The sequence below is a fragment of the Sparassis crispa genome (genome assembly GCF_003851025.1).
Source record: "Sparassis crispa DNA, contig_000001F, whole genome shotgun sequence".
In the NCBI taxonomy this organism is placed as follows: domain Eukaryota; kingdom Fungi; phylum Basidiomycota; class Agaricomycetes; order Polyporales; family Sparassidaceae; genus Sparassis; species Sparassis crispa.
Window position 1 is genome coordinate 1,058,629 of NW_020939748.1, and position 24,969 is coordinate 1,083,597.

Below are 24,969 nucleotides of genomic sequence, written 5' to 3' on the forward strand. Positions count from 1 at the left end.
TCGAATAGCAACAAAACCCTAAGAATGGCCTGAAAAGTACACAAATTCAAACCGCCTCTGTGCACTGACATGACAATATAGGTTGTTTGACAACCACTCGCCGCAGATCGACAGACCCCGACGACTGCCTACAACATGCCCAAATACTCTCTATCTCCCCCATCTTTATCCAAAGAGCCCCGGAAGATAAAAGGACGACAAAATCACCTCTCACCCCATCTCTAAAAATCACACTCTTTAACAACACACACTCTTTTGACTCTCGCTCCCACCACCCTGATCCATGCCACCCAACTCGAAGAAATCTCGTCTCATCGCCGGGAAAGCCACGAGGCGCTCGACTCATTCGAGAACCATCCAAGGTGACCTCAAAAACACCGTCCTCCACCTCACTGCTAACCCACCCAATCTACCCAGAAATGCTGCCCAACGAAATGGAACCTCTGGTGCTGCATCCCCCCGTCCCTCTTGCCCAAGTGGCTCCCCAGCCCACAGCGACCACACCGGCCATCCCCATGCTCCCTGTCCTCTCTACTATGGCGATGGACCAGGAGGTGCGTGCGATCCCCACAAGCACCAACACTACTACGAACGTAACGGCCACAACGACTGCTACCACAGAACCACCTGCGACAACCATACGTGCGCGCCCCTCCATTCAACGACTGGAGCAAATCCTGAACAATCTCCCGCTGACGTCCCAGCAGCAGACCGCAGGAAGACAAGATATCGTGCAAAATGCAGCGGAGGATACCACTCCGACCGTCCCTGGGAAAGGGAAAGGGAGAGTGACCCGCACCTCGCCCGAATTAGATTCAGATGACGAGTTCTGGAAAGAAGCAATGGGGAAAACACTCGAGAATGTACGTCTATGTTACCAACTGTACCATACTCTGTTCCTAACCAGACAACCAGACCGACTCCAAAGACACTCCAACAATTCAGAGTGGAAGCAGATCCTCCATCACCCCAATCCCGGAGGAAGTCTCGGCTGACTCAGAGGTCTCCGACACAGAGACCGGGGCTCGCAAGCATTCCCGCAAGTCCTCGGACAGTGAGGAGGACACCATAGCAAACTCGCCCCTGAATGACCCGTTCTTCCCCCCTCCTCCTCCCCCAGTCCATGTCCGCGTCTCCCTCCACCACGTCTCCCTCCACTGCGACAATGTGGAACCCGACCATGCGAGCGAAGTTAGCCCCACCACGATGGCTCGCTTACTCCAGGGTAACTCCCGCATCCCCCGCATAGTCGCCCCAGGTCAAGTTCGCACCACAGGTATGCCATCCTTCACCAGGCTTGGAAACCAGAACACGTCCATGTGTCCCCCCACCCCACAACCGCAGCAGAGGAATATAGACCCAAATGCAGCAGAGGCCCTAGCATGTCTCGACCGGATGAATCACTTCACCCCACTAGCCCCATGCCCAGGATCATCATCGGAAGCGGCGCTCACTCTGACGCCCCCAAACGGTTTCCCCCGCATTCATGCTGACCACCCCTTCTGGTACCTAGAAGACATGCAAGGTGAACAAAGTTGCCAGTGGTGCTCGCTGTTTGGCACAGCCCTTGCAGTAGTCCCCTACAGCTTCAGTGCCAATGACCTAGCTTTCCGCGCAGCCGTCCTAGCGATCGTACCCCGCGTAGTCACGCAGCACTTCAACGTTCAGAACCCGCACCTTGCTCCGCCTCTCGCACTCACAGACATCCGTCGCACGAACCAACTGCCCTTTGCGTACTTACTATACAACCTCACGCCAGCTGAGTATGAGGCCCTTCTCTGCCAATACTGCATCTCGACCGCCGACCTCACGTTCTTCATCTACGACCTCTCCGGAGAGATCCCCCATTACATACGCACCCTCAGCAGCTTCATGTCCTCGGACAGTACTGAACTCCGCGACATCATCATTGCGCGACTCTGCGAGAACGCCTCGATCCAGATCCTCATCGATATTCTCGGAGGTGATGAACATGCTGTTGCGTGAGCCTTTGCGATCATCAACTCCCTTGAAGTACAAGTGCTGGACCTACGCGGCCCCGGCGGCTACCCCGCACCAGCGGCGAACCTGTACATGGTCTCCCCCTCCAAAGATCTGGAACAATGGCTCATATGGCGCAACCACATCTACCGCCAATTGTTCCCCACGAACTTCATTGGATGCGGCCAAGGCCACCCCGGCTGGAGGTGTAGTGGATGTCACATCTCAGACCACCCACGCGGACTTTGCCCATTCCCTCGAGTCCCTGGCTGGCGTGGACCCAACAATACCGAAAACGGAGGGAACGACGAGCATGACAACAACAACCCTCCGGACAACAGTGGAGCTGGCCCATCCGGGTCACGCTCCAATGGCCCGCCATCGCACGATCGCCCGGCTGGAGGCAGAGGCCGCGGTCATGGTCGCTACTAGATGGTCCCTAGACACGCAGAATACTCACCCCTGACAAGCTGGATGTTATGCACCCTATATACATTCTCCATCTCTACCGTGCGCGGACGATCCCTAGCCCACCCTTGCCTGTCCTTACTGACTACCACCTACTCGGACATTCTACTATTGTGTGTCTGCTCAGATGTAGTATACTCTTACTTACATCTGACGATACCCTGAACACAATCAATGCTATATTTCGAAAAAACCAGTTTGCTCGCCTCTCAGCCACTCTATGGGGGTCCGCGCCAACCCCGAGCTGGCTGTGCCGCATCCCCCACCCTTGCAGGCCCACATATACTGACCGCGTCAGCGGGACAGGAAAGCCAGGCAAGTCAACTCCCCGCTACCTAGTAGCAAAGTGGTGGCCTACTCAGGCCCTGACGTGCTGCGCTGAGAGGCTCAAGCTCCACAGAACGACCAACTGTGCGCGGAAACAGCTGGTACTAGTACGTATGAGCATAGTCACCTGTGGCGTTCCAGGATCAGTCACCCTGCCCACGTTAATCGTTGTACGCGCAGAACGGTAACTCAACGACTACAAAACATCATACTCGTAACCCCACTCTGGTCCCCGATTCGGCACAAGGTTCACGCCTCTCCCCACCTGGAAGGGATCATGTCCCTCCCGCCGACAGAACCCCCGAGGATGGGCGGAAAGAGCCATGCTCACGTCTCACGCCCCCTGCTACACCCTACTCCCATTCCTCCTACGGCATCCTCATCACACAACACCAGCGTGCTGGACCAGCCCCAGCAACACACAAATGCCCCATCAGGCTCCTCTGGTCACAAACACACAAAACGCCGAAGGAAGAAACAGGGAAAAAACACCCGCGCATCGATACGCATCACATCACTCAATGTGCGGGAACGTGGGGCAAACGACCCATCGGCATCGCAAAGTAAGTGGACCGTGATCCACAACCTAATGAAAACTGAATGAATTGGCATTCTCGCCATACAAGAAGCACACCTGGACCAAAACTACGTCGACCGTCTCCACCACCTATACGGAAAATGACTGGATATACACTTCACCGCGGCCAACCACACCAACAATGCACAAGGTGTGGCAGTCATCCTAAACAAGGAATTAACTAATGTAAACAACGTAGTCACTACTGTACTCATCCCCGGCCGGGCCCTCTTCCTAACTATCCCCTGGCATGCATCCCTCCAACTGAATATCCTTAGCATCTATGCACCTAATGGGACATCCGACAACGAAAACTTCTGGATAGACCTGCGCGCAGCCTGGGAACACGCCCACCTACATCGCCCAGACATCCTCCTCAGGGATTTTAATCTGGTAGAGGATGCCCTCGACCGCCTACCCTGTCACTCAGACCCCACCACTGCAGTATCTGCACTCACAGACCTATGTCTACATTTCAACCTCCAGGACGGATGGCGGTCAACCTTCCCAGACACCCACACCTTCTCCTTCCTCCAACCCTCCTCCAGAAGCCAATCCAGAATCGACCACATCTACGCCTCCCCGTACTTGACCGCATCAGCAACCGACTGGCAAATCTCCCCCACCGCCGTCCCAACCAACCACCAGATGGTCTCGGTCCGCATTGTCGACCAAAAATCCCCACATATCGGGAAAGGTAGATGGACCCTTCCCCTTTTCCTGATCCATGACTCGAAATTCGCTAAAGAGGTCAACTTCCTTGGCAGAAAACTCCAACAAGACATCCAAAATTGTATACCCACCCGCTCCCCAGACCGAAATCCACAAACACTCTTTGCACTCTTCAAAAAAGCCGTCATATCAGCTGCCCGTAAACGAGCAAAGTCGGCAACTCCTACCCTACAATCGAAAATCACCAGCCTCCGCGAACAACTCAATGCCACACTAAATTCCGCAAACATCCAAACAGACCCCGCTCTCCAACTCTCTGCAGCCCTGCTACAACAACGCATAACAGACCTAGAACGAGATTGCCTCAAGAAAGTAAACTTAACCACCGCGGCAAGACACCGCCTCGAAGCTGAGACCCCGAGTAAATACTGGTCTAACCTAAGCAAACAACAAAAACCACATGATGTCATCTTCTCCCTTCGTAGCCCAACATCAGATCCTCCTGAATATGTTACATGTTCCGACCAGATGGCTACCCTCGCACGAAACTACCATAATGACTTACAATCAGAACAACTACCCTCATCGCACTCGGAACGTGAAAAAGCAATCACCAATGCCCTAAAGGCGACCTCCGAACAATTATCAGATATGGACAACCACCAGCTTGCAAAGACCCTTACCGCTAACCAGATAGAAGAAGCACTACGCCTCTCTGAGAACGGACGAGCAGCCGGCCTAAACGGGCTCCCATACAAACTCTGGAAGGCTCTCCAAGCACGCTTCACTGCCCGATCGGCGGATGGCATCCCAACGTTCGACATTATCACTACCCTCACCACTGTATACAATGACATCCAAACCCACAGTGTCTCCCCGAACACAGACTTCGCCGCCGGCTGGCTTTGTCCCCTTTACAAAAAGAAAGATCGCCGAGACATCGCCAACTACCGCCCCATCACCCTTCTAAATACAGACTACAAAATCCTTATGAAAGCCTTATCGTTAAGTCTTTCATCTGTCGTCCGCTCCCTTATTCACCCAGACCAAGCAGGCTTCGTCCCCGGATGTAACATACTAGACCAAGTCCAACTCTCCAAAACACTCATCGACTACGGTGAAGCCTTGGAAGAAAACGGAGTTATTGTCGCACTAGACCAAGAGAAAGCCTACGACAAGGTCACCCACGACTACCTATGGCGCATCCTAGACCACATGAACATCCCCCCATCCTTCGTTAACACAATCCGCTCTCTATACGAAAACGCAGAAACCGTAGTCATCATAAATGGCGAATGTAGTTCCCCCTTCAAAGTCACTCGTGGTGTACGCCAAGGCGACCCACTGTCCTGCCTCATATTCAACCTAGCTATTGAACCCCTAGCGTGCCTCCTAAGGAACTCCCTAGGCAGAGACATAGTAGTATAGTAAACTATAGGAAGGTCCAAGTATAGTTATAGTAAAGGTTATAGTCCAGGTATGAGTTTGTTGGACCTGTGAAACCTGTACACATAGTACAGGTACATGAGGTCTGACTATATAAACCTGCAGTGTTTTTATATACACAGGGGTGAGACTCAAATTAAACTAAATAAATCGAAGCACAAATGCTAACTGCATATATTCTGTAAGAGAGCTACTTAAACTTAAACTTTGGATCTTAAACTTTGCTCTTAAGTACTACTTCATTTGAAAATGTGTCTAGAATGTGTAGTAAACTACACATAGGTACATACATAGTAATAGTACAGGTCATAGTACAGGTTTGTCTTTTATAAACCTGTGACCCTCATAGACCTGTACTATATGTAGGTCCATGTATCTGTATGTATAGTCAGGGTCAGGCCTTTGTACTACAAAGGTAGACCTGTGTCCCTGCCTAGAACTCCCACCTCAAAGGGTTTAATATCCCCGGCCTCCCATCCAGAATCATAACATCACTCTTTGCAGATGACACTACAACCTACTTATCTGAATTCGACAGCTTTGACGACCTCCAAGACATCCTATCATTCTGGTGCACTGCATCCTGAGCCCGATTCAATGCAGAAAAAACCGAAATCATCCCAATCGGCTCCGCAGCCTACCGTCAAGCCGTTATTCAGTCGTGCCGCCTCTTCCCCAATAGCCCCCCTCTCCCAGACCATGTCCATATTGCTGCAGATGGCAAACCAGTCCGTATTCTAGGAGCTTGGCTTGGAAAGCACGTTGACCAAGCGAATCCATGGTCAACAGTCATCGACAAGATCTCCCACGCCCTTACACGATGGAACCGCACTCACCCCACCTTCCGCGGAAAAAAAACTCATCGTGCAAATGATCGTCGGTGGCATGTCCCAGTACCTTACCACCGTCCAAGGTATGCCCCAACAGATCGAATCCACCCTGACCAAAATGATTAGATGCTTCATCTGGGAAAGCGACAAGCCACCACTGATAAGCCTAGACAACCTCCATTGCCCCATAGAGGAAGGCGGAATAGGCCTCCTCGATCTACGCAGTCGCAACGAAGCAATCGACATTATGCGTTTACAATGCTATCTCTGCCTTACCCCATCCCGTCCCTCCTGGACATACCTAGTGGACACACTCATTAATGACAACGTCACCAACGCCTCGGGCCACATACGATGCCTCTCCCAAATCAATGTCTTTCTCCAATCCTGGCGTACAGGCCTCAACTCTTCTTCCCCCCTTCCCCGAGACCTCCTTTGCATGCTCCAAGCTGGAGAATGGTTCAACATTAACTTCAAAACACTCAAACTCTCCCACTCCCTAAAAAAGAAACTTCCTGCATGGTACCACCTAGGATACAATGCAACCGCTCGACGTCTCAACACTTCAATCGCTTCGGACTGCCTACGTAACCATCACAAGGTCTCTACTATCTAGGACCTCCTCAAAGTAGGTAAACGCTCCCGGATACAAGACCTTAACCCCCCGCATCGCCCACGGAAAAACTGTGCTTGTAAATACTGTGCCAGAGACCGACACCGAGGATGCCAACACCCCCATAAATGTATGCTCTCAGCGTCCTCCATCCTCTCACACCTACAGCCAAAATGGCACCTGGAATCCCTCTCACTGCATGACAACCTCACACTGACACGCCACTGTAAGCAAAAAAACCAAGAAGCCCACCAAGATCTCAGCACACTCACCTTTAACCCCTCCCTCACCGTCTCGGGCCACCTCGCAAATGGTTTTCGTATCTTCATGGACCCGACTGTCCGTTCTGTGGAACCAGCACATCGCACTGGCTGCGGCCTCCCAAACGAAGCTGTTACCGTATACACTGATGAATCCTGCTTAAAAAATGGCGACGCAAACGCCCGCACAGGTGTCGGCGTCTGGTTCGGACCCAACGACCAACGCAATCGCGCCCTACGCCTCCCTGGCTCAGACCAATCCAACCAAGCAGGAGAAGTTGCCGCAGTCCTAGTAGCTGCTCAAATCACCCCGATGGCTGCCCCTCTACACATCATTAGCGACTCCCATTACGCGATCGACGGACTCACCATACACCTCCCAAACTGGGAAAACAGAGGCCGGATCAGGATATCCAACAGTAAACTCTTCCGCGCAACCGCCGCCACCCTACACGCCCGGGCCGCACCCACTACTTTCGAATGGACGAAAGGACATAGCACATCTCGCGGCAACAACGAAGCAGACACTCTAGCAGGCCAAGCCGCTCAGAAACTGACACCGGACACCATAAATGTCACAATCCCTAACCGCTTCAATCTCACCGGAGCCCGTATGGCCTCCCTAACACAAAGCCTCGCGTACCGGGGCATATGCAGCTACAAACCCCTCACCACTCGACGCCACACTATGATACAACTAGACATCGCCCGACACGCAGTCGAAGCAGTATGCGAACACCTCCCCTCCGATGCAACTATCTGGCACTCCATTCGCTCCCGAGATATCTCACGCCCAATTCAAGACTTCCTCTGGAAATGTCTACACGACGCGCTTCGCTGCGGAAACTTCTGGGACAACATTCCTGGTTACGAAGAACGAGCTTCATGCTTGACATGCGGAGGCCTTGAATCCATCGAACACATCCTCACCAAATGCTGAGCCCCTGGCCAATCCCTCATCTGGAAACTCTGCACAACCCTTTGGGCACACAAGAACCTCCCCTGGCACCCCATAAATATTGGGATAATCATGGGCTGCGGGGCCATCCGATCGTCCACCCGCGAGGCCTGCCACCCCAGTGCTGACCGCCTCTATCGCATCCTCATCTCCGAAGCTGCACACCTCGTCTGGAAACTATGCTGCGAACGAGTTTTCGGATGAGATGACCTCCCCACATCGGGACACACGGACCGAGAAATCTACTCCCGCTGGCACAAAGCAATCTCGTCCTGACTTACCCTAGACCGAACTATGACACGGAAACGCTTCAGAAAAAATGCCCTCCCTATCGCGCTAGTTAAATCGACTTGGGCAGGATGTCTCCATAACGAAAAGGGACTACCTGACGAATGGATATCACTACCTGAGGTTTTAGTGGGTATGATCCCCCCTGAGCGCTGGCGCCAGCCGGAGCAATGACAGCGGGATGAGTCCCACACTGCCTGTACAAACAGGTGTGCATAACACGCATTTTTCCTCTTGGACGAGTCAATTGGGTGTAAATCCTGCATCCAGCCGACCAGAGTAGGCTAACATTGTTAGTAGTACTCTAGTCATGTAAAGGCTCCTCCAAAAAAAAAAAAAAAAAAAAAAGACCAGTCTGATTATCTCAGGATTTGATGAGATTTGAAGTCTCGCTTGATGCCAGACATTTTTATTAAATCATCCAAATCATACATCAAGTGTCCTAGTGAACATGTTGACAATGACCCTACAATAGTTAGATATGTCATCTAGTGTCACTTTGTAAGATGCTTACAATAGTCTAGTAGACCACTGACCACTGGTTGATAAAGGCCTTACAATAGCCTATAAAGTGTTATATTAACTCCTAGTATGTTTAATAGTGTTTAGTAAGCCTGCTTCAATACCTTATTATACCATTTTTTGAATTCTATTACACCCTCTAGTATTAGTTTGTAAGGCCTTATAATATTCTAATATGCCATCTAGCATATATTTGTAAGAACTTTACAATGACTTACAACATTGTCTAGTTGGTTCTACAAGTCTAATATCATCAAAGGGCCATACCATAATTTTTCTGGTATTTCTGCGCTTTTTTTGCATTTTATTCTGCATGTTTGTCTTCAGCCACAAGCATGTGCACATCACATGCCCTGCAGATCACATTTCATATGGCGCAAAACGTGACTAGGGTGGCACATGACACTATTGGCTTCAAGCACTTGTTACCACACTTGTAGCTAAACTTGCCAGGCTTGTAGTTCACTCAATTCTGCTCAGATTTGGATGAACCAAGTGGCCATTCTGACCATATTTTCAAGCTAAATCTGACGGTGTTACTCTCAGAACATCAGGATCACTTGCTGGAGTGCCACAATCTATTTTCTCAGTTTTCTCTCACTTCTGCTTGTTTCTTCAATGTGCACTGCTTGTAAGAAATAAGCTCCCTATCTAGCATGTTTATGTGCATTTTAGAGTCATTCTCAAATTTTCCTGTCATTTACACAATTTTTTGCACTTCAGACTGAGCATTTTAATCTAAAACTGAGATATTTCAGCCAGATTTACTTAGATTTACTTGGTTTAAGAGAGCATTATGCTCCATTTCCTTCACAGATTTCAATGGTACTGCTTTTTATGTGTTGGAATTAGTATGTGCTTCTATAATTTCACTGAGTATGATGCATTGGTTCTCTGTGGCTGCTGTGGCACTTCTGTTAATCACTATTTGTGCAAGTTGCATTAGTTTCTACTACAATCACTTTGAAAGACCGACTGTATGCAAGCTGTAGTATAGTAACAACAGGCACTACAAAGTTGTAGTTAAACCCTAGACCTAACCCAGGACTAGGTGTAGTAGCCCATGCATACAAATTTGTATTGAAAAGTGGTTCTCACGCATAGGGGCAGTTTGACATGTCCCTTAGAATTTGGCGGAAGCCCTATCCCATAAAGAACGATTCCTTCGTACCTCAGGAATTGTAATATGCTCAGTTATCTCTGATAGTTGCAAAGAGATATAGATTGGGCTCGAGTGACATAACTGTTATGACAAAAGAAAAGAGTGTGTCTTAGTAGACACCATCATAACAGTTAATAAGTTTCAGATAGTATACTAGATTAATCTAAAGGTTGCTTTGTTCTTGCAAGAAGAGGTGGCTTACTAAGCTTGATAAGGACAAATAAATGTCAATATTCTCAATCAAATATAAATAAAGTCCCTATAAGAATGGGCACCTTGCTTACAATTTGTGCTGTTATCGCTTGAACATTGCAATTATCATTTCTCCGCTTTTTTTAACCTTTACACATTTTTCATCTGGTGAGTAGTACTTGATTAAATTTCTTTACCTTCCAGATTATCTTGCTTTAAGACACTTGACTATAGCAATTAGTGTGAGCATTCTGTATAATCTTTAATTGAGTTAACTGACCTTCTATAACTTACCTTTATACATTCATCTTATTGAATCAGAAAGACAAGAGATCTTGTTTGTTTTAGACGTCCTGTTTTCTCTTTTCTTGCTCACCAACATTCATATTCCTGCATTGTAACTATATTGATTGCTTCTGGTTTTGAATCCTCAACCTTAATCAGCCTACTCTGTGTTATGAATCTTCTCATCATACATTACATGTATGACATTGGTTATATTCTTTCTTTTATGCACCTTCTGATGTCTTAACTGGCTGACAATTATCCACAGATGTCAGGAGGACCAGTGGAGGTTGATCTCAGCCAGTTGATATCACCTCACTCATCCCACACTCAGAATGCTACAAGTCATCATCTTAATCCATTCCATCAAGGTTTGTTGATTTTCCACATCTCACGGACCAGAACTGACAACATAAAACCAGATTTTCAGCCCTCATACACTACAGGATACTTGGATCTCAGCATTGCCGGAGGTGACAGCATTATAGCAACAAGCCCTAACCCTATCCACACCACAGGCCGCGTCATTGCCACAGAAACACCACTGCGAGCAAGGACAGTGGAAGACTATGACAGCCCATCATGGACGGTGCTGGAGAACGAGGAATCAGAGAAAGAGGACGACCAATTGCAGGGTCGAACAGAGGCCAAATTACCGAAGATAAGGCAACGGAGGGGCAAGCAGGACACGCGCGTTCCCGCGGGACTTACGAGTCTGCTTCGATTTGGCCCGACGGCTTCAGAGTGTGCCATTCTACCCTTGGGAGCAGAATCAAAAGGTCCTACAGCTGGTGTTGAAGCTGGGCCCAGCCAACAGGTTCCAGTACACCTACCTAAAGTCCCAGCACAGGGCACCGCCCATGCGCCGGCTCCGCCACCGACGCAAGTTACTCCCAAGCGGAGAACGATCTTCGACGGGGTAGTGATCACCACTTCTCCGAAGTTCCTCAAGAAGACGACCAAACGCCCAGCGGACAATGAATACGAGAAGGTAAATTCGTCACGTTCACGCGTTACCACCGCCCCGCCCACGCGGGCGACGCTCGACCACTCGCATACACCTCGCACCCAGAGGGACAATGCGGCCGGCGATCTTGCGTCTGCACTCGCTGCTGCCTTCGCCAATAATAGCCAGCTGGTCGCTGCCTTCCCCGCCTCATCACCGCCGGCTTTTCCAACCCACGACAGCTCGCGGGGCGCTCACGAAGCTGCGAAAGCCAATGCAGGCGCGGGTGTCGCCCCTCGTGAGTTGCGCCAGCCCCCTTCGAAGAGCGTGCACGGGAAAGCTAGTGCAGTGTACTGGCATATCGTGGATGAGGGGCTGGAGTCAACCGTCGCCCCAGGCGTCGTGTTGCAAAGGTACGCACAGCATCCGGGACCAGAGAGGGAGACTCAGCTGCGGCACACCCTGGACGAGCCTGGGGTGAACAAGGGGAAGGCAAGGGAATGGAGCGCATACACCCACCCACGTTGGTCGCGGATAGCGAACTTCAAGGAGAAATTGGATTCGTTGTTCGGGCCAGGAGATATTACACGAGCTGTAGGAAAGCAGCCGAGGCCGGTGAGTTCTTGCGCTTTAGCTTGATGCATAGACAAAGCGATGTTCGCAGTACAGTTGCATGAGGACAAAGCATACTGATTTCATTTGATGTATGTAGGCACGACGCGATGCAGAAGATGAAAGCAACATGTCGGATTCTAATGGCAGCGAAAGCGCTTCATGGAAAAGGAGTGTAGAGGATGAGGCAGTCGTGGAGGGAAGCTCGGAGATAGATATGGTGGAGGACACTCCAAAAACGATGAAGATGAATGCACAGGGAGGATCTGTGAAGCAGGTACAGCGTGCATTTAGATGGGCAGACGAGCTATAGGGAAACGAAGAAAGTGCGACGGATCAGCGGGTGAGTCCACTATCACAGTAGACATAACCACTAGTTGGAACTGACCAATGGCATTGAATATCAAGATACCGACGCATCAAACCACCGACCAGGTCCACCACGCGTTGCACTGAGATTCTTGGAAGAGAAGCCTACCTTTGACGCTGTGCGGAGTGGTCATGACTCGATGCATGTTCATAGACCGCAATAGAAAAGTTCTCCGCCACGCAGCACGACTGCAGGAGCTGTTCCCAGGATCGATGATCGAGCAGAATAATGAAGCAAGTGAAATCCGCCCAACAGGCGAGGAGAGTGCGGGGTGCACCTGGGGTGACAGCGGTGTGACTGCAGGTGTGACGAAGCAAGCAGCGACTGTCACGGTGGCTTGTTTTTTTCCGACCGCTTGAAACATCTCTGCGCCGATATCAAGTGACCCTCCTTCGCCGTTCTCCGTCTTCCACACGTCCTCCATCCGATTTGTACCACAATAATGCTCGCACTCGCTCCGTCTCACCTACCTTGTCAACCGCCATCTGTCGTACACCCCACACCGCTTAGGCCCCATACGTCGGCGGCGACATCAGAGACATACACGCTCCCTGGCCATCGGCCACCACCACGGAAACTACAGTCTGCTTTCGCTCTTCCAACGTATGCTGCAGCTTCATCTTCACATTCATCTGTACCACCAACTCCCACTTCGCAAGATAGCCCAGGCCCCTCTGCGCGTCGACCTGTGGCGCCACCGACACCCCCGTCACAGCCTGGACCACCCTCATTCCGATGCGAGCAGCTTGAGCACGAGGAAGAGGACCCACAAACACCGCCCGCATCCGACTCGGAAGATAACGACGACGAGGTGGTGCCGCCAGAGTCGTCTGACATCGACGTCAACGACTATGACTCCGAGACGCTGCTGGGCATGCTCGCCAGCACGCTTAGTCGGATTGCGAAACTGAATAGCGTTCCTCCGGCGAATACATACATGTCGACGCCTCTTCGACCACCACATTCATCTGACAGCGAGCATCACGGCCCTATATGGCGGACGCTTACTACCGCATCGCGTGAATCTCTGGCGCGCTCACCTTCGCTCACTTTCCACGCACGTCAAATACCCACCATTGCACTTGACAGCTATCTCCAGCGGATACAGAAATACTGCCCAGCGAGCAACGAAGTTTTCATCTCGTTGCTCGTGTACCTCGACCGCATGACGAGGCTGGCGAGGGACGCGTGCGGGGAAATCATTCCTATTGACTTCTACAACATTCACCGCCTGATTATTGCTGGTATCACTGTTGCCAGCAAGTTTTTCAGTGACGTATTCTACACAAACTCGCGGTATGCCAAGGTGAGTTGATTCCTATACACCCATTTCCTTCGTCCGCGAGTTGCTGACTGGTGCATTGCGGTGTAGGTCGGCGGACTGCCCCTTGCTGAGCTCAACGTTCTCGAGCTGCAATTCCTCCTATTGAATGATTTCCATCTCACGATCTCACCCGAGGAAATGCAATATTATACCAAGATGGTAGATCTGCAATCCAAGATCGGCGATGACATTTCCCTCACCCCATTTCTCCCTTCGACGTTGTCTCCCATGATTCCAGACACGTATATACCCGTTGGGCCGACGGAGTATTTTGCGGCGGTGAGCGCGTATTTTGCCCACCAGCAGGCTCTTGCACATCCCCAACGCGCATTCCACCGCCTGAACGGTCAGAGCGAATTGCCTTTATTCTGTCCAGCGATGGACTACCACCTATCAAAGAGGCAGTCTATGGCGAGTTTGGACACAACGAGCGAGACAGAGCCCGAGGTTGAGACGGACGTTGAATGCTACACAGACGACGAGCCGACCATCCGTGCGCCGCACTCGTCGTCCGAGTCGTCATCGGAAACAACGAGCCTGCACAGCTCGACGAGCGGCGATACTGACTCCATATTCACGGACGATGAGGACCGGAGTAGCGACGAGCCTGACGTGCGGCTGTTCGACGGGCGACACTCACGGCAGGGTGGGACCACACAGCTATGACGGGCCGACAGTAGGCTGTCTTTTTTATTATAGAAGTGCCGTTAGAAGGCCTGCCCGGCGCCACCTCGGGCGGATGTTCTTTGGACCTGTATCAATATTTTTCGCTGTCGCAACAGTGCCGGACATCGCTGTTATTTATTTCATGATACTGTACAGGTTTCCGTTTATTCCGCGTGTGTACCCCTAGTACGTCTGGCACTGTCTTGGTTGTGTTGCTCATAGTCTTACCATACACAAACATTCAGAATCTGTATATATTTCCCGCTCAAGCGTCGTCGACTTCGAGGTTCAATGTTCATTGCTTGCCTGAACTTATGTCGAAGTCAATGAGCAACATCTCGATGTACGAGCCAGCCTGCTGTTATTTTCCGCTCACATTTTCGAGTCAGTATGAAGTGAGACATGTCATTGTCACTCTCGATGAGAGTAGAAAATTAGTGCAGGTCTACACTAGTATTCATCTACAAAGACGCGAGTCAACCACCACCCACTGCATGTAAAATTCAATTTCGTTGCCCTGTTATTCACATCATTGACCTTATCATTATTCTGCAGATTCAAAATGGATAATAAGAGATCCGCTCTTCGCCAGTGATCTCTCCTGCTTCGATCTGCTCAGCATGCCGCTTATCTAGATATTGCAAGATGTCTTCATACGCAAAACGATCCTTGTAACTGGGGAGAATTAGCTCACGGCAATGTCTTATCGCGCGTGAAGTAGGACTTACTCCGCAACGTCGTCCGGCCAGCTGCGTATGGCGCTGGCAAGCCTACCGGGGGCTCCAGGCTCCTGCGCCAGCGAGTCAATCGGCGTCTGATAGACGCGGATCGTGAACACGACGGCACCCGTGCGAGGCAGGCGGCGCAGAGTCTGGCGCTCCGTGCGGAGATGCACCATGGACGGTAACAGCTCAGTCCAGCTGCGTACCTTTCCGTCTGCGTGCTCCGTACGGACGTGCGCGCTGCGCTCGTAGTCCGTTCGGTCCTCGTTGCCCTGCATGGATGCGGACCATGCGAGCTCAGTGGGATCTACAGCGCGCGTAGGGTCCTCGGTCGTCGCGGTAGGGTCAGTGTTCTTTACAACCTGGAAGCCATAGTTATTGCGGATGACAGGTTTGTCCACTGGCAGTCGTCTAAAGAAGCGTCCCATGCTGAGGTGCAGCTTGCTTTGATCTGGTACGCACACATCGTCAGACTAGGTGTATCTCAATATTCGAGCATTGGCACTTGCACTGCGGGACATCTCCAGAGACGTGGATCTGATCAAGAGGCATGCCAACCTTGTCTTTTAAACGCCAGAATCCTATCCAAGCCGTTACAATGTATTGAACAAGGCAAACGATCACTCATGGGGTTTCTTACCTGGGATCAAGATGGCACCTCCTTGAAGATAATATCGTCCATCGGTGCCTAAATTTATACTTGTCAGTTCGTGATTCATTCTGTAGTTCTCCATGCACCAACCTTCAATCATGATGGCGAAATCCTCTTGCACGCTGGTGAAGCGATATTATTCAATACTGGAAGCAAGAAAGGCGCGCCCCAGCATTACTCACAGACGTGCGGCCATGGTCAGGGGATCCTCCTCGTCAAGATCATATGTGATCTGAAGCGGAATAATTGTGATTGACTTGATAGGGTTCTCTCCATACCACGAGTAGGAATTTGGCTTTGAAGTCGCATGTCGCTCTACGCGGTAAATAGTGGGATACCGCCTTGGCAGGTATTCCGCAAGCTCGTACAGGAACTCCTCAGCTGGAAGTGCATTGTGAACATCGACTGACAGAGACAGTCAACGATGTGGCTCGCACCTCCAGCGTGCCCCGATTGTACAATCCCAGGTTGCTCAGGATGGATTATTACCGAACGATCTGCCCGCGTACGGAGGCGGTATTCACGAATTTTGTGATAATCGAAGAATTGCTGATCCAACTGCGACCGTTCATCTAAGTCATATCTCCAATGGCGGTACGAGTTGGGATTGACATACCTCGATCCACTCGTTCCAAGGCATGTTCCTGATGCCCATGGTGACACTGGAATAACGGATAGTTGGACATGAGCACGGCTCAATAACAATGATTTCTTTACGCATACTGATAGTCTCCCCAGCGGAAAGGACGGTACGGGATCGGCTTAACAGCACTCAGGTCGCCAGTGAAGGGTTCGATTTTAGGATAATCGAACACGACGGGGGTCCACTCTGCAGAACTCAGGCCTCGGGTCTAAAGCTGTGACAACATGGATGTTTCATCCACACCTACCGCCTGCTTCCCGCTCTGTTTTCTCGCTGTCACCACAGCCTTTGACTTTGATGTTCACTTGAGACACCTTTCGCGTGACCCGCGTGAGGTATGCAACGACCGCGGCCGCAACCAGCAGGAAGCAAATAGCCAAAATATTACCCATCTGCGGATCAGCAAAGGTCATGGCGAGAACGATGGTGGAGACAAGGGCGAACAGCCGTCGAAACGCCAGGAAGCCAACGTATAAGAAAGCTGGGAGCTGATAACGCTATCATCGTGTGGATATTCTTCCAGAATGACTCCAGCGATGTCAAAATCGCAGACCCTCGGGACTACAACATACCCGAGAGGATTGAATTTGACGGAAATCCGGGATGCTCGCTCTACTGTACACCGGTGTCCTGTGGTGTTCATTTCCGGAGTATTAGCTGGGTTCGGATCTCAGATGACGGACAGATCGAGACAATATTGAGCAAAAGATTTCTTGGGGCTCGATAGCGATAGATGGGGTGAAAAAATAAAAATAAAAATAAAATCGAAAAAGGTAGATAGCACCACTGTCGATGCACACGAAATTATTTGAAGTTATTTTCCGAAATTGAGCAATTTTTTAGTCGCACGTGAATTTTATCCGAATTTGGGAGACGCGTTTGACGCGCCTTCCGACGTTATCTGAGGCGTTTATGTCGAACTCGAACCAATGGTACAGATGCCACGGTCATCATGTGCTTATCTTCGCGAAGCAAATACCTCGGCTGAACATCCTGCCATAAATGTGGAAATGCTTTCCACTCTAATTGCAGCGTCTTCCCATACTCTTTCCTAGAAATCGATCCATGAAGTTGATGTTTTCCGATATGTTATCCCAGAGACAAAGCCCTGGTCCCAGAGTTGTCATTATAGGTTCTGGGTGAGCAACTTAGAACTAGTGCTTTGTGTTTTTGTCCTGAAAGCGTGACATCCCAGATTAGGAGGGTTGTCTGCTGGATTTGCTCTAAGACAGCTGCGGTTCGAAAACTTCACTGTAGGTGAATTTTTAGTCAGTGTGCCAGGTCATATTTACTCACTCAAATTTCAGATATACGAGAGAGCATCTGACGTAGGAGGGACATGGCGGGTATGTATAACGTACGATTCACATACTCGATCATTCAGTCTCAACGTCGCACGGCAGGATAATACATATCCAGTCAGTCCCGGCTCTGGTTTTCTCTCTCAACCTCCTTTGAAACAAAACAGGGCTGCAACTGTGATACGCCTTCGCACTGGTACTGTCATTCGACCGAGCCAAACCCCAATTGGAGCGTAACCCATGCTCCGCAACCAGAACTACAGACCTATTGGAAACATTTCGCCGAGAAATACTCCTTGTATCGCAACACTATCTTCAACACGAACGTCATATCTGCTGCATGGGATGCTGCACAGCAGCAGTACAATCTCGAGGTCGAGAATGTAATATCTGGCGACAGGTCGTGGACATCTGCAGAAATTATCATATCTGCGGTCGGCATTCTGATGGACCCATCTTTTCCTGCGGATATCAACGGTAGAGAAACTTTCAAAGGAGACTTGTTCCACTCGGCGCGTTGGAATCCCTCGGTCGATTTCCAACACAAGCGTGTCGCAGTTATCGGAAACGCAGCGTCAGCGTCAGTCATCGTACACTTTTTTCATAGCATTCCGTGGTTCTCACCCTTCGGTACAGGGCGCAGTTCATACCCCACCTTGTGGCCGATCCAACCGTACACGTAACGAATTTCTGTCGTACACCGCAATGGTTCGTTCATCGTGTAAGCCAGTATGTGTTGATTACATTCTGTGCCCATATTCGCGACATGGTCTGCAGGATCGCTGGGAATGGTCTCCTCTTCACAAATGGATTTTCGCGCATGTGCCCTTCGCCTTGCCCTTGCATCGCGGCTGGCTCATCTGGACGGTACGAATATTGCTATGCGCATAGGATTGTATTAATTTCTTTGCGTACAGTTGGATATATTACCTGCTGTCAAGAAAACTGTGTTTTGGAAGTCTAGTAAACCTATTGAAGAGGCGAGTGTCGCGGATGGGTACTTGACGAAACCACGAGCTGAATATCTGTCTAGGAGTTCACACAGCTGATCAGACGAGAAGCCCCGGGCGAATACCATAACAAGTTAATACCCATATATCGTTTGTTCCTCGTATCTCCAAATAGCTTGCACGCTGACTGTCCTGAGACAACAGCTGCCTCGTGCAGGCGCGCAGTGATGGACTCTGGATACTTGTCCTGTTTGCATCTTCCTAACTTCAATCTGAACTGGGATGGAATCTCCGAGATCACTTCTCAGGGGATCCTCACCAAAACTGGTACGCAGCTTATGCACTTCAAGGAAGCCATCCATATCCCTCTACATCCCAGGGGAGAGTTTACCTTTCGACGTCGTCATTTTTGCCACTGGTTATGTTGCGGTACGCGCGTAGTGCTCTCACTGCTGACTCTATGCCTCATGCGTCTCCGGCCATTGCCAGGATAGACACCCAGTCACCATCACTGGCACTCAAGGAACGATCCAGGAATATTATACCTCCCATGGCGGCCCCACTGCCTATCGCGGTATCACCATCCCGAGCTTTCCCAACCTCTTCCTGGTTGGAGGTGAGTCTGCTGTTGTTCTTAGATGAGCCTTTCGGTTAAAATACGTTACAGGTCCGAACACAGTGACCGCAGGTTCAGAACTTTCCACCGCTGAGACCGCCGTAAGCCCTCTGAGTCACGAACTCGACGAACTTGCGAATTGAAAACCCGTCCTTCTCAGGTAAATTACTCGATGAAGTTCATTGGTCCCGTCCTAGATGGCCTGGTGTCCTCGTTCGAGGTGAAATCCGATGTCACCGACGCATACAACGAGCGAATTCAGAAGAAACTGGGCAACAATGATTTCGTCGGATGCGAATCTTGGTTCCGGACAGGCGGTACGGGCAAGAACTTCACTCTCTTCCCGGGCTCCGTCACGGAGTACTGGTGGTTCCTCCGCAATCCAATATGGGAAGACTACATCGCTGTAGGTGGTGAGCGCTGGGAGAGGTGCAGGCAGCTCACGAGAATAAAGAGATGGGCGAGGACGCTGGTGTTCGCGCTGTGCTTGGTGTGGATGTCATGGTCCCTGCGCAGAGGTTCTGTGTCCCAGGTACTCCGGTGGCTGCGGACTCGGGCCGTGACCAGTTGTTAACTTGTGAACTTGGGCGATGACCGGACTTAGTATGTATTATGCTTGTGGACATTTGTGACTCATCTGCCAAGTTGATAGTATTCGCTTTTATCAAGCGGACGCACTGCTGGGCCTCATGCATGCACTTTAAGCTGTCTTGGGGTTGCGTCGGTGAGATGGCAGTTATGCAAATTCAGTTTTTCATAGACCTGCAAGCCGTCATATGCGCCAGTACAAATTCCAATTTCTTGCCCAGACTCGGTGAGTGTAGTAAGGTAAGTGCTCCCTTTCCTGCGCATGACTGAGGTCTGTCTCTCCGCCGACATGTTCAAGTTCGCTCGCCTGCCCTGGTATTTCATGCGCCGTCGCGTATACACAGGATCTGAGGACCGAACTTGAATATGATGGACCGTAGTCATCAAATTAGTCTCGGCGATGTCCCATACATTGAAAACATGCGCTTCTCATTCTCTTCTAGTACCCATACAATCGCATCCCACTGGCATAGCCGTCCATCGTACTCAGATACCAAATATACCTCCCGCACATTACCCATCATCGCGGGACATTCATCTCGGCCAGGCCAGCTCGCCCTCGAGCCTATAGCCAGAAGACTGCCGCTGCCGGGAAGGGAACAACGATGGCCACGCGATAGCTCACTGGCCTGAGACTCATGAGAAGATCCCCGCACGCCGTTCAAACGTGCTCGCAAAGTCCGAGCATGCGAACTGCAAGCGCGCCCGGGATGCAGGCCTGATCTGCACACATCTGAATTGAGATTTGCTACTAGAACTGCCAGGAACGGCACATGAAACGCCAGACGCAGTGCACGAACAAGGCGGGCAACGCCCCAGAACAAACAAGCCGAAGTGCAACGACAGCAGATGGAATACACATTATAATCTACCATATTCGCAGAAGTTAAGTTATAACAAATACTGTATCACGCAGAACAACTACCCAAGGGAGAAGATCTGTCAAGCGACATCTAATGCCGATGCAATGCGCACATATAGGTAAAGTGGAGTGGGGTTGTATGGATGCAAACACGCGAGGGGATGTCCAGATCAGAAGTTCGTTGACGCCAAATAATGTAAGACCGGTCTGGATGAAAAGAACAGGATGTGCTGTACGTACCTACGCAGGCGAATGCTGCGCATGTGAACAGTACTCGTGACTGTCACTTGAACTGAGCATCAGGGGAGTAGTCCGATGGCCGTTGCACATCGCAAGTGCAGCGCAACATAAGAGAGTCTCAACAGACCTCGCGCAGCGATGAGGGTAGCGTCTAGCCGAAGTGGAGCGTGGGGATCTTAAAAGTCCGAGATTATAACATCTGTATGAGAAGCGATGCGGGCGACCCACGAATTAGAACGCCGCTGCTGCAGCGAACAGATTGTGCACGTCCGCCTCAGCCTGCATGGAACGGTGTGAGTACACAGACTGCAGTTGGTGCGCGAGGAATGGCGAGTGCGGGGAGGGACGACCCGACTGCGCGAACGGGGACGGTGTGGGGTTTTGTGCAGCCTGAAGCTGCGCCATAAGGAACGGGTCGGTAGTCGCGAAGAGCGAGGTATTTGGCGACGGCAAGTCGTATTGTGCGTAGTCGTACGAGGGTGTGACGGGTGCCACCTGTGAGCGGGTGGGTGGCGCAGACGACGGGGCGTGTGAGAAGGAGTGGCAAAGCGCGTGATGTGGGGAGGCGCTCGTCGGCGGAGGTGTTGAGAAGAGCATGTCTTCAACCATACGCTCATCCTCCTCTGTCTCCTCGAAGTCCCGTTTTCGCTCGTTCGCTAGCTGCTGGCCAATGCTCGCCACGCTAGAACTCCTGCCCCTGCCAAACTCACGCGGATCCCAGCACATGCTGGAAGATGGTGTCCGCGACGGTGTGTTAGCTGGCTGAACATAACCACGATGCGGGATAGCCTGAGTCGAAGGGGACTGCGCTACTAAGGTCTCTGTCAGTTGAGCCTAACCTCTTTGTCAGCTAAGAGGGTACACAAGTTAGCGGTGATGCGACGTACCTGTAAGGCAGCAAGGTCGAGGGCCTCCTGGCCGATGTGGTTTGAGGAGAAGGATGCGACGAGGTCCTCGACGGAGATACTCATGGGTGGGAGGGGGTATCACGTAGGTTGTGGTGGAGGATAAAGGGACGGAACCATAAGCATGGCAGAGCTTTGTCCAGTGCTGTCCGGCGCCGAGATCTGTTAATGCAGCTGCAATCATACCCAGCACGGCTCTTTCCGGTCCGGAGTGCCTTTTCCATTTCGGGCCACTCCTCCCGGCTCCCGCCGAGCGCCTACCCAGACAACTCCAGAAATACATATTTTTCTGGTGTATGGTGTCTGCTCAATTCTTACCTATCGGGACGGCAGCTCACTCTACTCGCGGAGTGGGACATATTTTCCATTCATTCCAAGCCACATGTCCAATCATGACGCCGCGTTCCGATTCGGAATGAAGGCTTGCCACTAGGCTTACTCCGAAGTTTTCGAGCATGGACGCTGGGCAGCACACTTTTGGCATCCTCACGTCCATCAACCGTCCAGCGGATCTGGCTGTTAAGCTGGTGATCGCAGCACTTACATACTGGACCAGTACTTGGTCTCCACCAGCAGCAAGTGCCTTCTTTGTCACAGTCGGTACGTACCGCAAGTTATCATGATAGACCTCAAGAAAGTCACAGCTACGTATTCATACACGCTCGGCGGAGACGGGCCTTACAACCAACATCCCTATTCTGCACATCTAGAAGTGCCGAACAACTTGATGAACATCGCGACTACGTATCTACCCACGGTAGTGCATACTGTTTCCTGCATCCTGGACGGAATTACCCCGTGCGGGACACTTCATGAAGTTCCCGCCATTCCCATCGAGAAGAAGGAAGGCACGGATAGACCTCTCTCGTGATATGTGGTTCCGAAAAGCCAGGCCAGCTACTAGGAGCCTCTCCGAGAAAAAGAACTGCCGTCAGGTCTTGAGAAGACGAGTTCAGATTACTCGGTCGGCTTCACGGCTGCAAGATATACGTAGGATCTACGCTACGCCCGTCCTGGGCAGGAAAAGCCCCGAGTCAGCTTATTGAACGGATTGCCGTTGTGGAGAAGAACAGACTCGCGTCATGTAAGGGCCCCACGAGCGGCTCGAACATCTGTGAGTCTACTCGTAGCAATCGTGCATACTCGACCTGTCGAGGACGCGTACATCAAACTCATGCAATACCCGCAGTGTCATAGGAAGGTAACGTACATCCACAACTGACGGATACGTGTCGGCAAGACGGGCACAGACATCTCTCAACGCAATCTTGAGCTTTCGTGTTTCTGCTTAGAAATTCAAAATCCATCGGGTTCTGTTAGATGTGCATTGGTGCATGCGGCCGCATTCCCACTCACTCTCATCGTCCGCTCCAGAATCGACGAGACCAACCCAGCACTTGAGTATGCCTTCCAAAATGTTGTCCTTCCACTGGGGCATGCGGGGCGCGCACACACTGATGACAACAGCAAGGGCAGCAACGGATAACAATTTAAAACGTGTGGACTGGCTATTCTCCGGTACGGGCAGAAGAGGGAAGACGAGTTGCGGAATGATTGCCTGCCCACGCCACAGATCCATACATAGATCCGTAAGTGTACATCCGAGAAGGTGATCACACAGATACGGGGATGACCTTCGGAGGTCAACGAAGGAGAGGAAAGGTGCTTACCGAGAGGTAGCGTACTGTACCGATGTCCAGCGTGCGTACAACTTCCGGGAGGACTTCGAGGGATGCTTCGAGCGCGTCAGGGTTGAGCGTCGCGTACATCCACACGCTTCCGATAATACCATTCCCCAGGATCTCACAAAGCTGGTTGAATCGCTGCATGGTGTCGGGCGAAGTGGTAAGCAAGACGAGCTGCAGCGCGGTGCGTACAGCAGAGCGGATGAGGTCTGGTGTCTCAGGGTTTTGCAGAAATGTCAGGCACGTCTTGAGGGACTGGGGAAGGCAAACGCACGCAATCGACGCGCAAATGAATGAGACGTGCGACAATCGACTGCTCGAGAACGAAGATGACACACAGAGAAGAGTAGCGCGTCCACACCCGTGCGGTACAGAAGACCTTTAGGCACCTTCTTCAACATGTCCGCTACAATTTCGATTCCACGTAGTTTGTACCGGGTTTCGTAATCATCCAGGAGAGTCATTACAGGCGGAATGGTGAGATGCCACAATCTTTCGTATACCTCGCTCTGGGTGAGAGAATTGAGCCGGAAACATCGATCAATACATCGACATAGACTTACCTCGGTGTGCTTCACGCACCACGAAACCAGGTTGACTAAGCCAGGGTTAGTCTTCCATACTTGCCCTTCGTAGTAATCCTGTTGTGCAAGGGATCCGCCTGCAGGACGGGGTAGCGTTCGGCCAGTCGACGGATTCAGCGAGGGGTGGGCATTTGACTGGAAGAGGGGCCTTATGTGGCGATTGAGAATACGCTCCAACAGCTCGACATTCGGTGTAGCGTATCGTTCCAGGAGTTCTGTTACACTCACGGCGGTCAGACAGAGCATGCATGACCAACACCTGTGTATCTGGTATACGGCACCTAGAGCGCGTTCTCTTGCAGGCTGAAGGACCCACGGGCCTTCATCTTCAAAAAGCGCAACTGCAGAGACTACCCTCGCCTGCTCATCGAGGGTTAGAGCCTGACGGGCCTCGAGGTGGTCGCGAAGATCTGAAAGCACGGTGGAGGCCCGTCGCCGCCAATTCTCGAGACGCACGATTATATCTGTTTCTGAGATAGTGTCATATCGGGTAAAGTCCTCCGGGATTGTGAGGTCATCCAGCAGTGGTTGGAGGGTGTCGGCCATAGCTAAACGCATGCATGTGGCGAGCGAAGTGCACTGACAAGTTCGCGTCGCGTCTGCCTGCGATCTCCTGCGATCTTGCTTTCCGCTACCATATTCCCACCGCCCGCTCCTTGATACTCAGGATTTCGTTCATTCGCTATATTTCAGATCCAATTCTTTGAGAGATAGAAAGAAACG

The 24,969-nt window shown here is 51.1% G+C and overlaps 8 protein-coding genes across 8 annotated transcripts; 5 read left to right on the forward strand and 3 right to left on the reverse strand.

Moving 5' to 3' along the window:
• Positions 1–419: 419 nt before the first annotated feature.
• On the forward strand, positions 420–5,452 carry SCP_0203160 (hypothetical protein; the record flags this gene model as incomplete). The annotated part of the gene is made up of 3 exons (XM_027754231.1): positions 420–863; positions 916–1,982; positions 3,631–5,452. The coding sequence occupies 3 exons, from the start codon at positions 420–422 to the stop codon at positions 5,450–5,452; spliced, it is 3,333 nt and encodes a 1,110-aa protein (XP_027610032.1).
• A 5,396-nt stretch (positions 5,453–10,848) lies between these two features.
• On the forward strand, positions 10,849–12,451 carry SCP_0203170 (hypothetical protein; the record flags this gene model as incomplete). The annotated part of the gene is made up of 3 exons (XM_027754232.1): positions 10,849–10,951; positions 11,003–12,141; positions 12,239–12,451. The coding sequence occupies 3 exons, from the start codon at positions 10,849–10,851 to the stop codon at positions 12,449–12,451; spliced, it is 1,455 nt and encodes a 484-aa protein (XP_027610033.1).
• A 499-nt stretch (positions 12,452–12,950) lies between these two features.
• On the forward strand, positions 12,951–14,498 carry SCP_0203180 (cyclin-domain-containing protein; the record flags this gene model as incomplete). The annotated part of the gene is made up of 2 exons (XM_027754233.1): positions 12,951–13,814; positions 13,881–14,498. The coding sequence occupies 2 exons, from the start codon at positions 12,951–12,953 to the stop codon at positions 14,496–14,498; spliced, it is 1,482 nt and encodes a 493-aa protein (XP_027610034.1).
• A 557-nt stretch (positions 14,499–15,055) lies between these two features.
• SCP_0203190 (hypothetical protein) lies at positions 15,056–16,928 on the reverse strand (the record flags this gene model as incomplete). The annotated part of the gene is made up of 10 exons (XM_027754234.1): positions 15,056–15,173; positions 15,227–15,671; positions 15,730–15,801; positions 15,861–15,908; positions 15,963–15,994; positions 16,055–16,253; positions 16,310–16,430; positions 16,489–16,534; positions 16,596–16,701; positions 16,763–16,928. The coding sequence occupies 10 exons, from the start codon at positions 16,926–16,928 to the stop codon at positions 15,056–15,058; spliced, it is 1,353 nt and encodes a 450-aa protein (XP_027610035.1).
• Positions 16,929–17,601: 673 nt separating this feature from the next.
• On the forward strand, positions 17,602–19,956 carry SCP_0203200 (hypothetical protein; the record flags this gene model as incomplete). Its single annotated transcript, XM_027754235.1, has 14 exons — positions 17,602–17,654; positions 17,711–17,768; positions 17,823–17,861; positions 17,919–17,933; positions 17,984–18,396; positions 18,453–18,537; positions 18,594–18,683; positions 18,734–18,796; positions 18,850–18,916; positions 18,971–19,093; positions 19,146–19,195; positions 19,256–19,382; positions 19,434–19,483; positions 19,543–19,956. The coding sequence occupies 14 exons, from the start codon at positions 17,602–17,604 to the stop codon at positions 19,954–19,956; spliced, it is 1,647 nt and encodes a 548-aa protein (XP_027610036.1).
• Positions 19,957–21,303: 1,347 nt separating this feature from the next.
• Positions 21,304–22,043, reverse strand: SCP_0203210 (hypothetical protein; the record flags this gene model as incomplete). The annotated part of the gene is made up of 2 exons (XM_027754236.1): positions 21,304–21,906; positions 21,960–22,043. 2 exons carry the CDS (start codon positions 22,041–22,043, stop codon positions 21,304–21,306), a joined length of 687 nt encoding a protein of 228 aa, XP_027610037.1.
• A 553-nt stretch (positions 22,044–22,596) lies between these two features.
• Positions 22,597–22,848, forward strand: SCP_0203220 (hypothetical protein; the record flags this gene model as incomplete). The annotated part of the gene is made up of 1 exon (XM_027754237.1): positions 22,597–22,848. The coding sequence occupies one exon, from the start codon at positions 22,597–22,599 to the stop codon at positions 22,846–22,848; it is 252 nt and encodes an 83-aa protein (XP_027610038.1).
• Positions 22,849–22,948: 100 nt separating this feature from the next.
• Positions 22,949–24,792, reverse strand: SCP_0203230 (hypothetical protein; the record flags this gene model as incomplete). The annotated part of the gene is made up of 8 exons (XM_027754238.1): positions 22,949–22,990; positions 23,057–23,125; positions 23,188–23,264; positions 23,334–23,535; positions 23,648–23,917; positions 24,001–24,171; positions 24,226–24,461; positions 24,528–24,792. 8 exons carry the CDS (start codon positions 24,790–24,792, stop codon positions 22,949–22,951), a joined length of 1,332 nt encoding a protein of 443 aa, XP_027610039.1.
• Between the last annotated feature and the right edge of the window lie 177 nt (positions 24,793–24,969).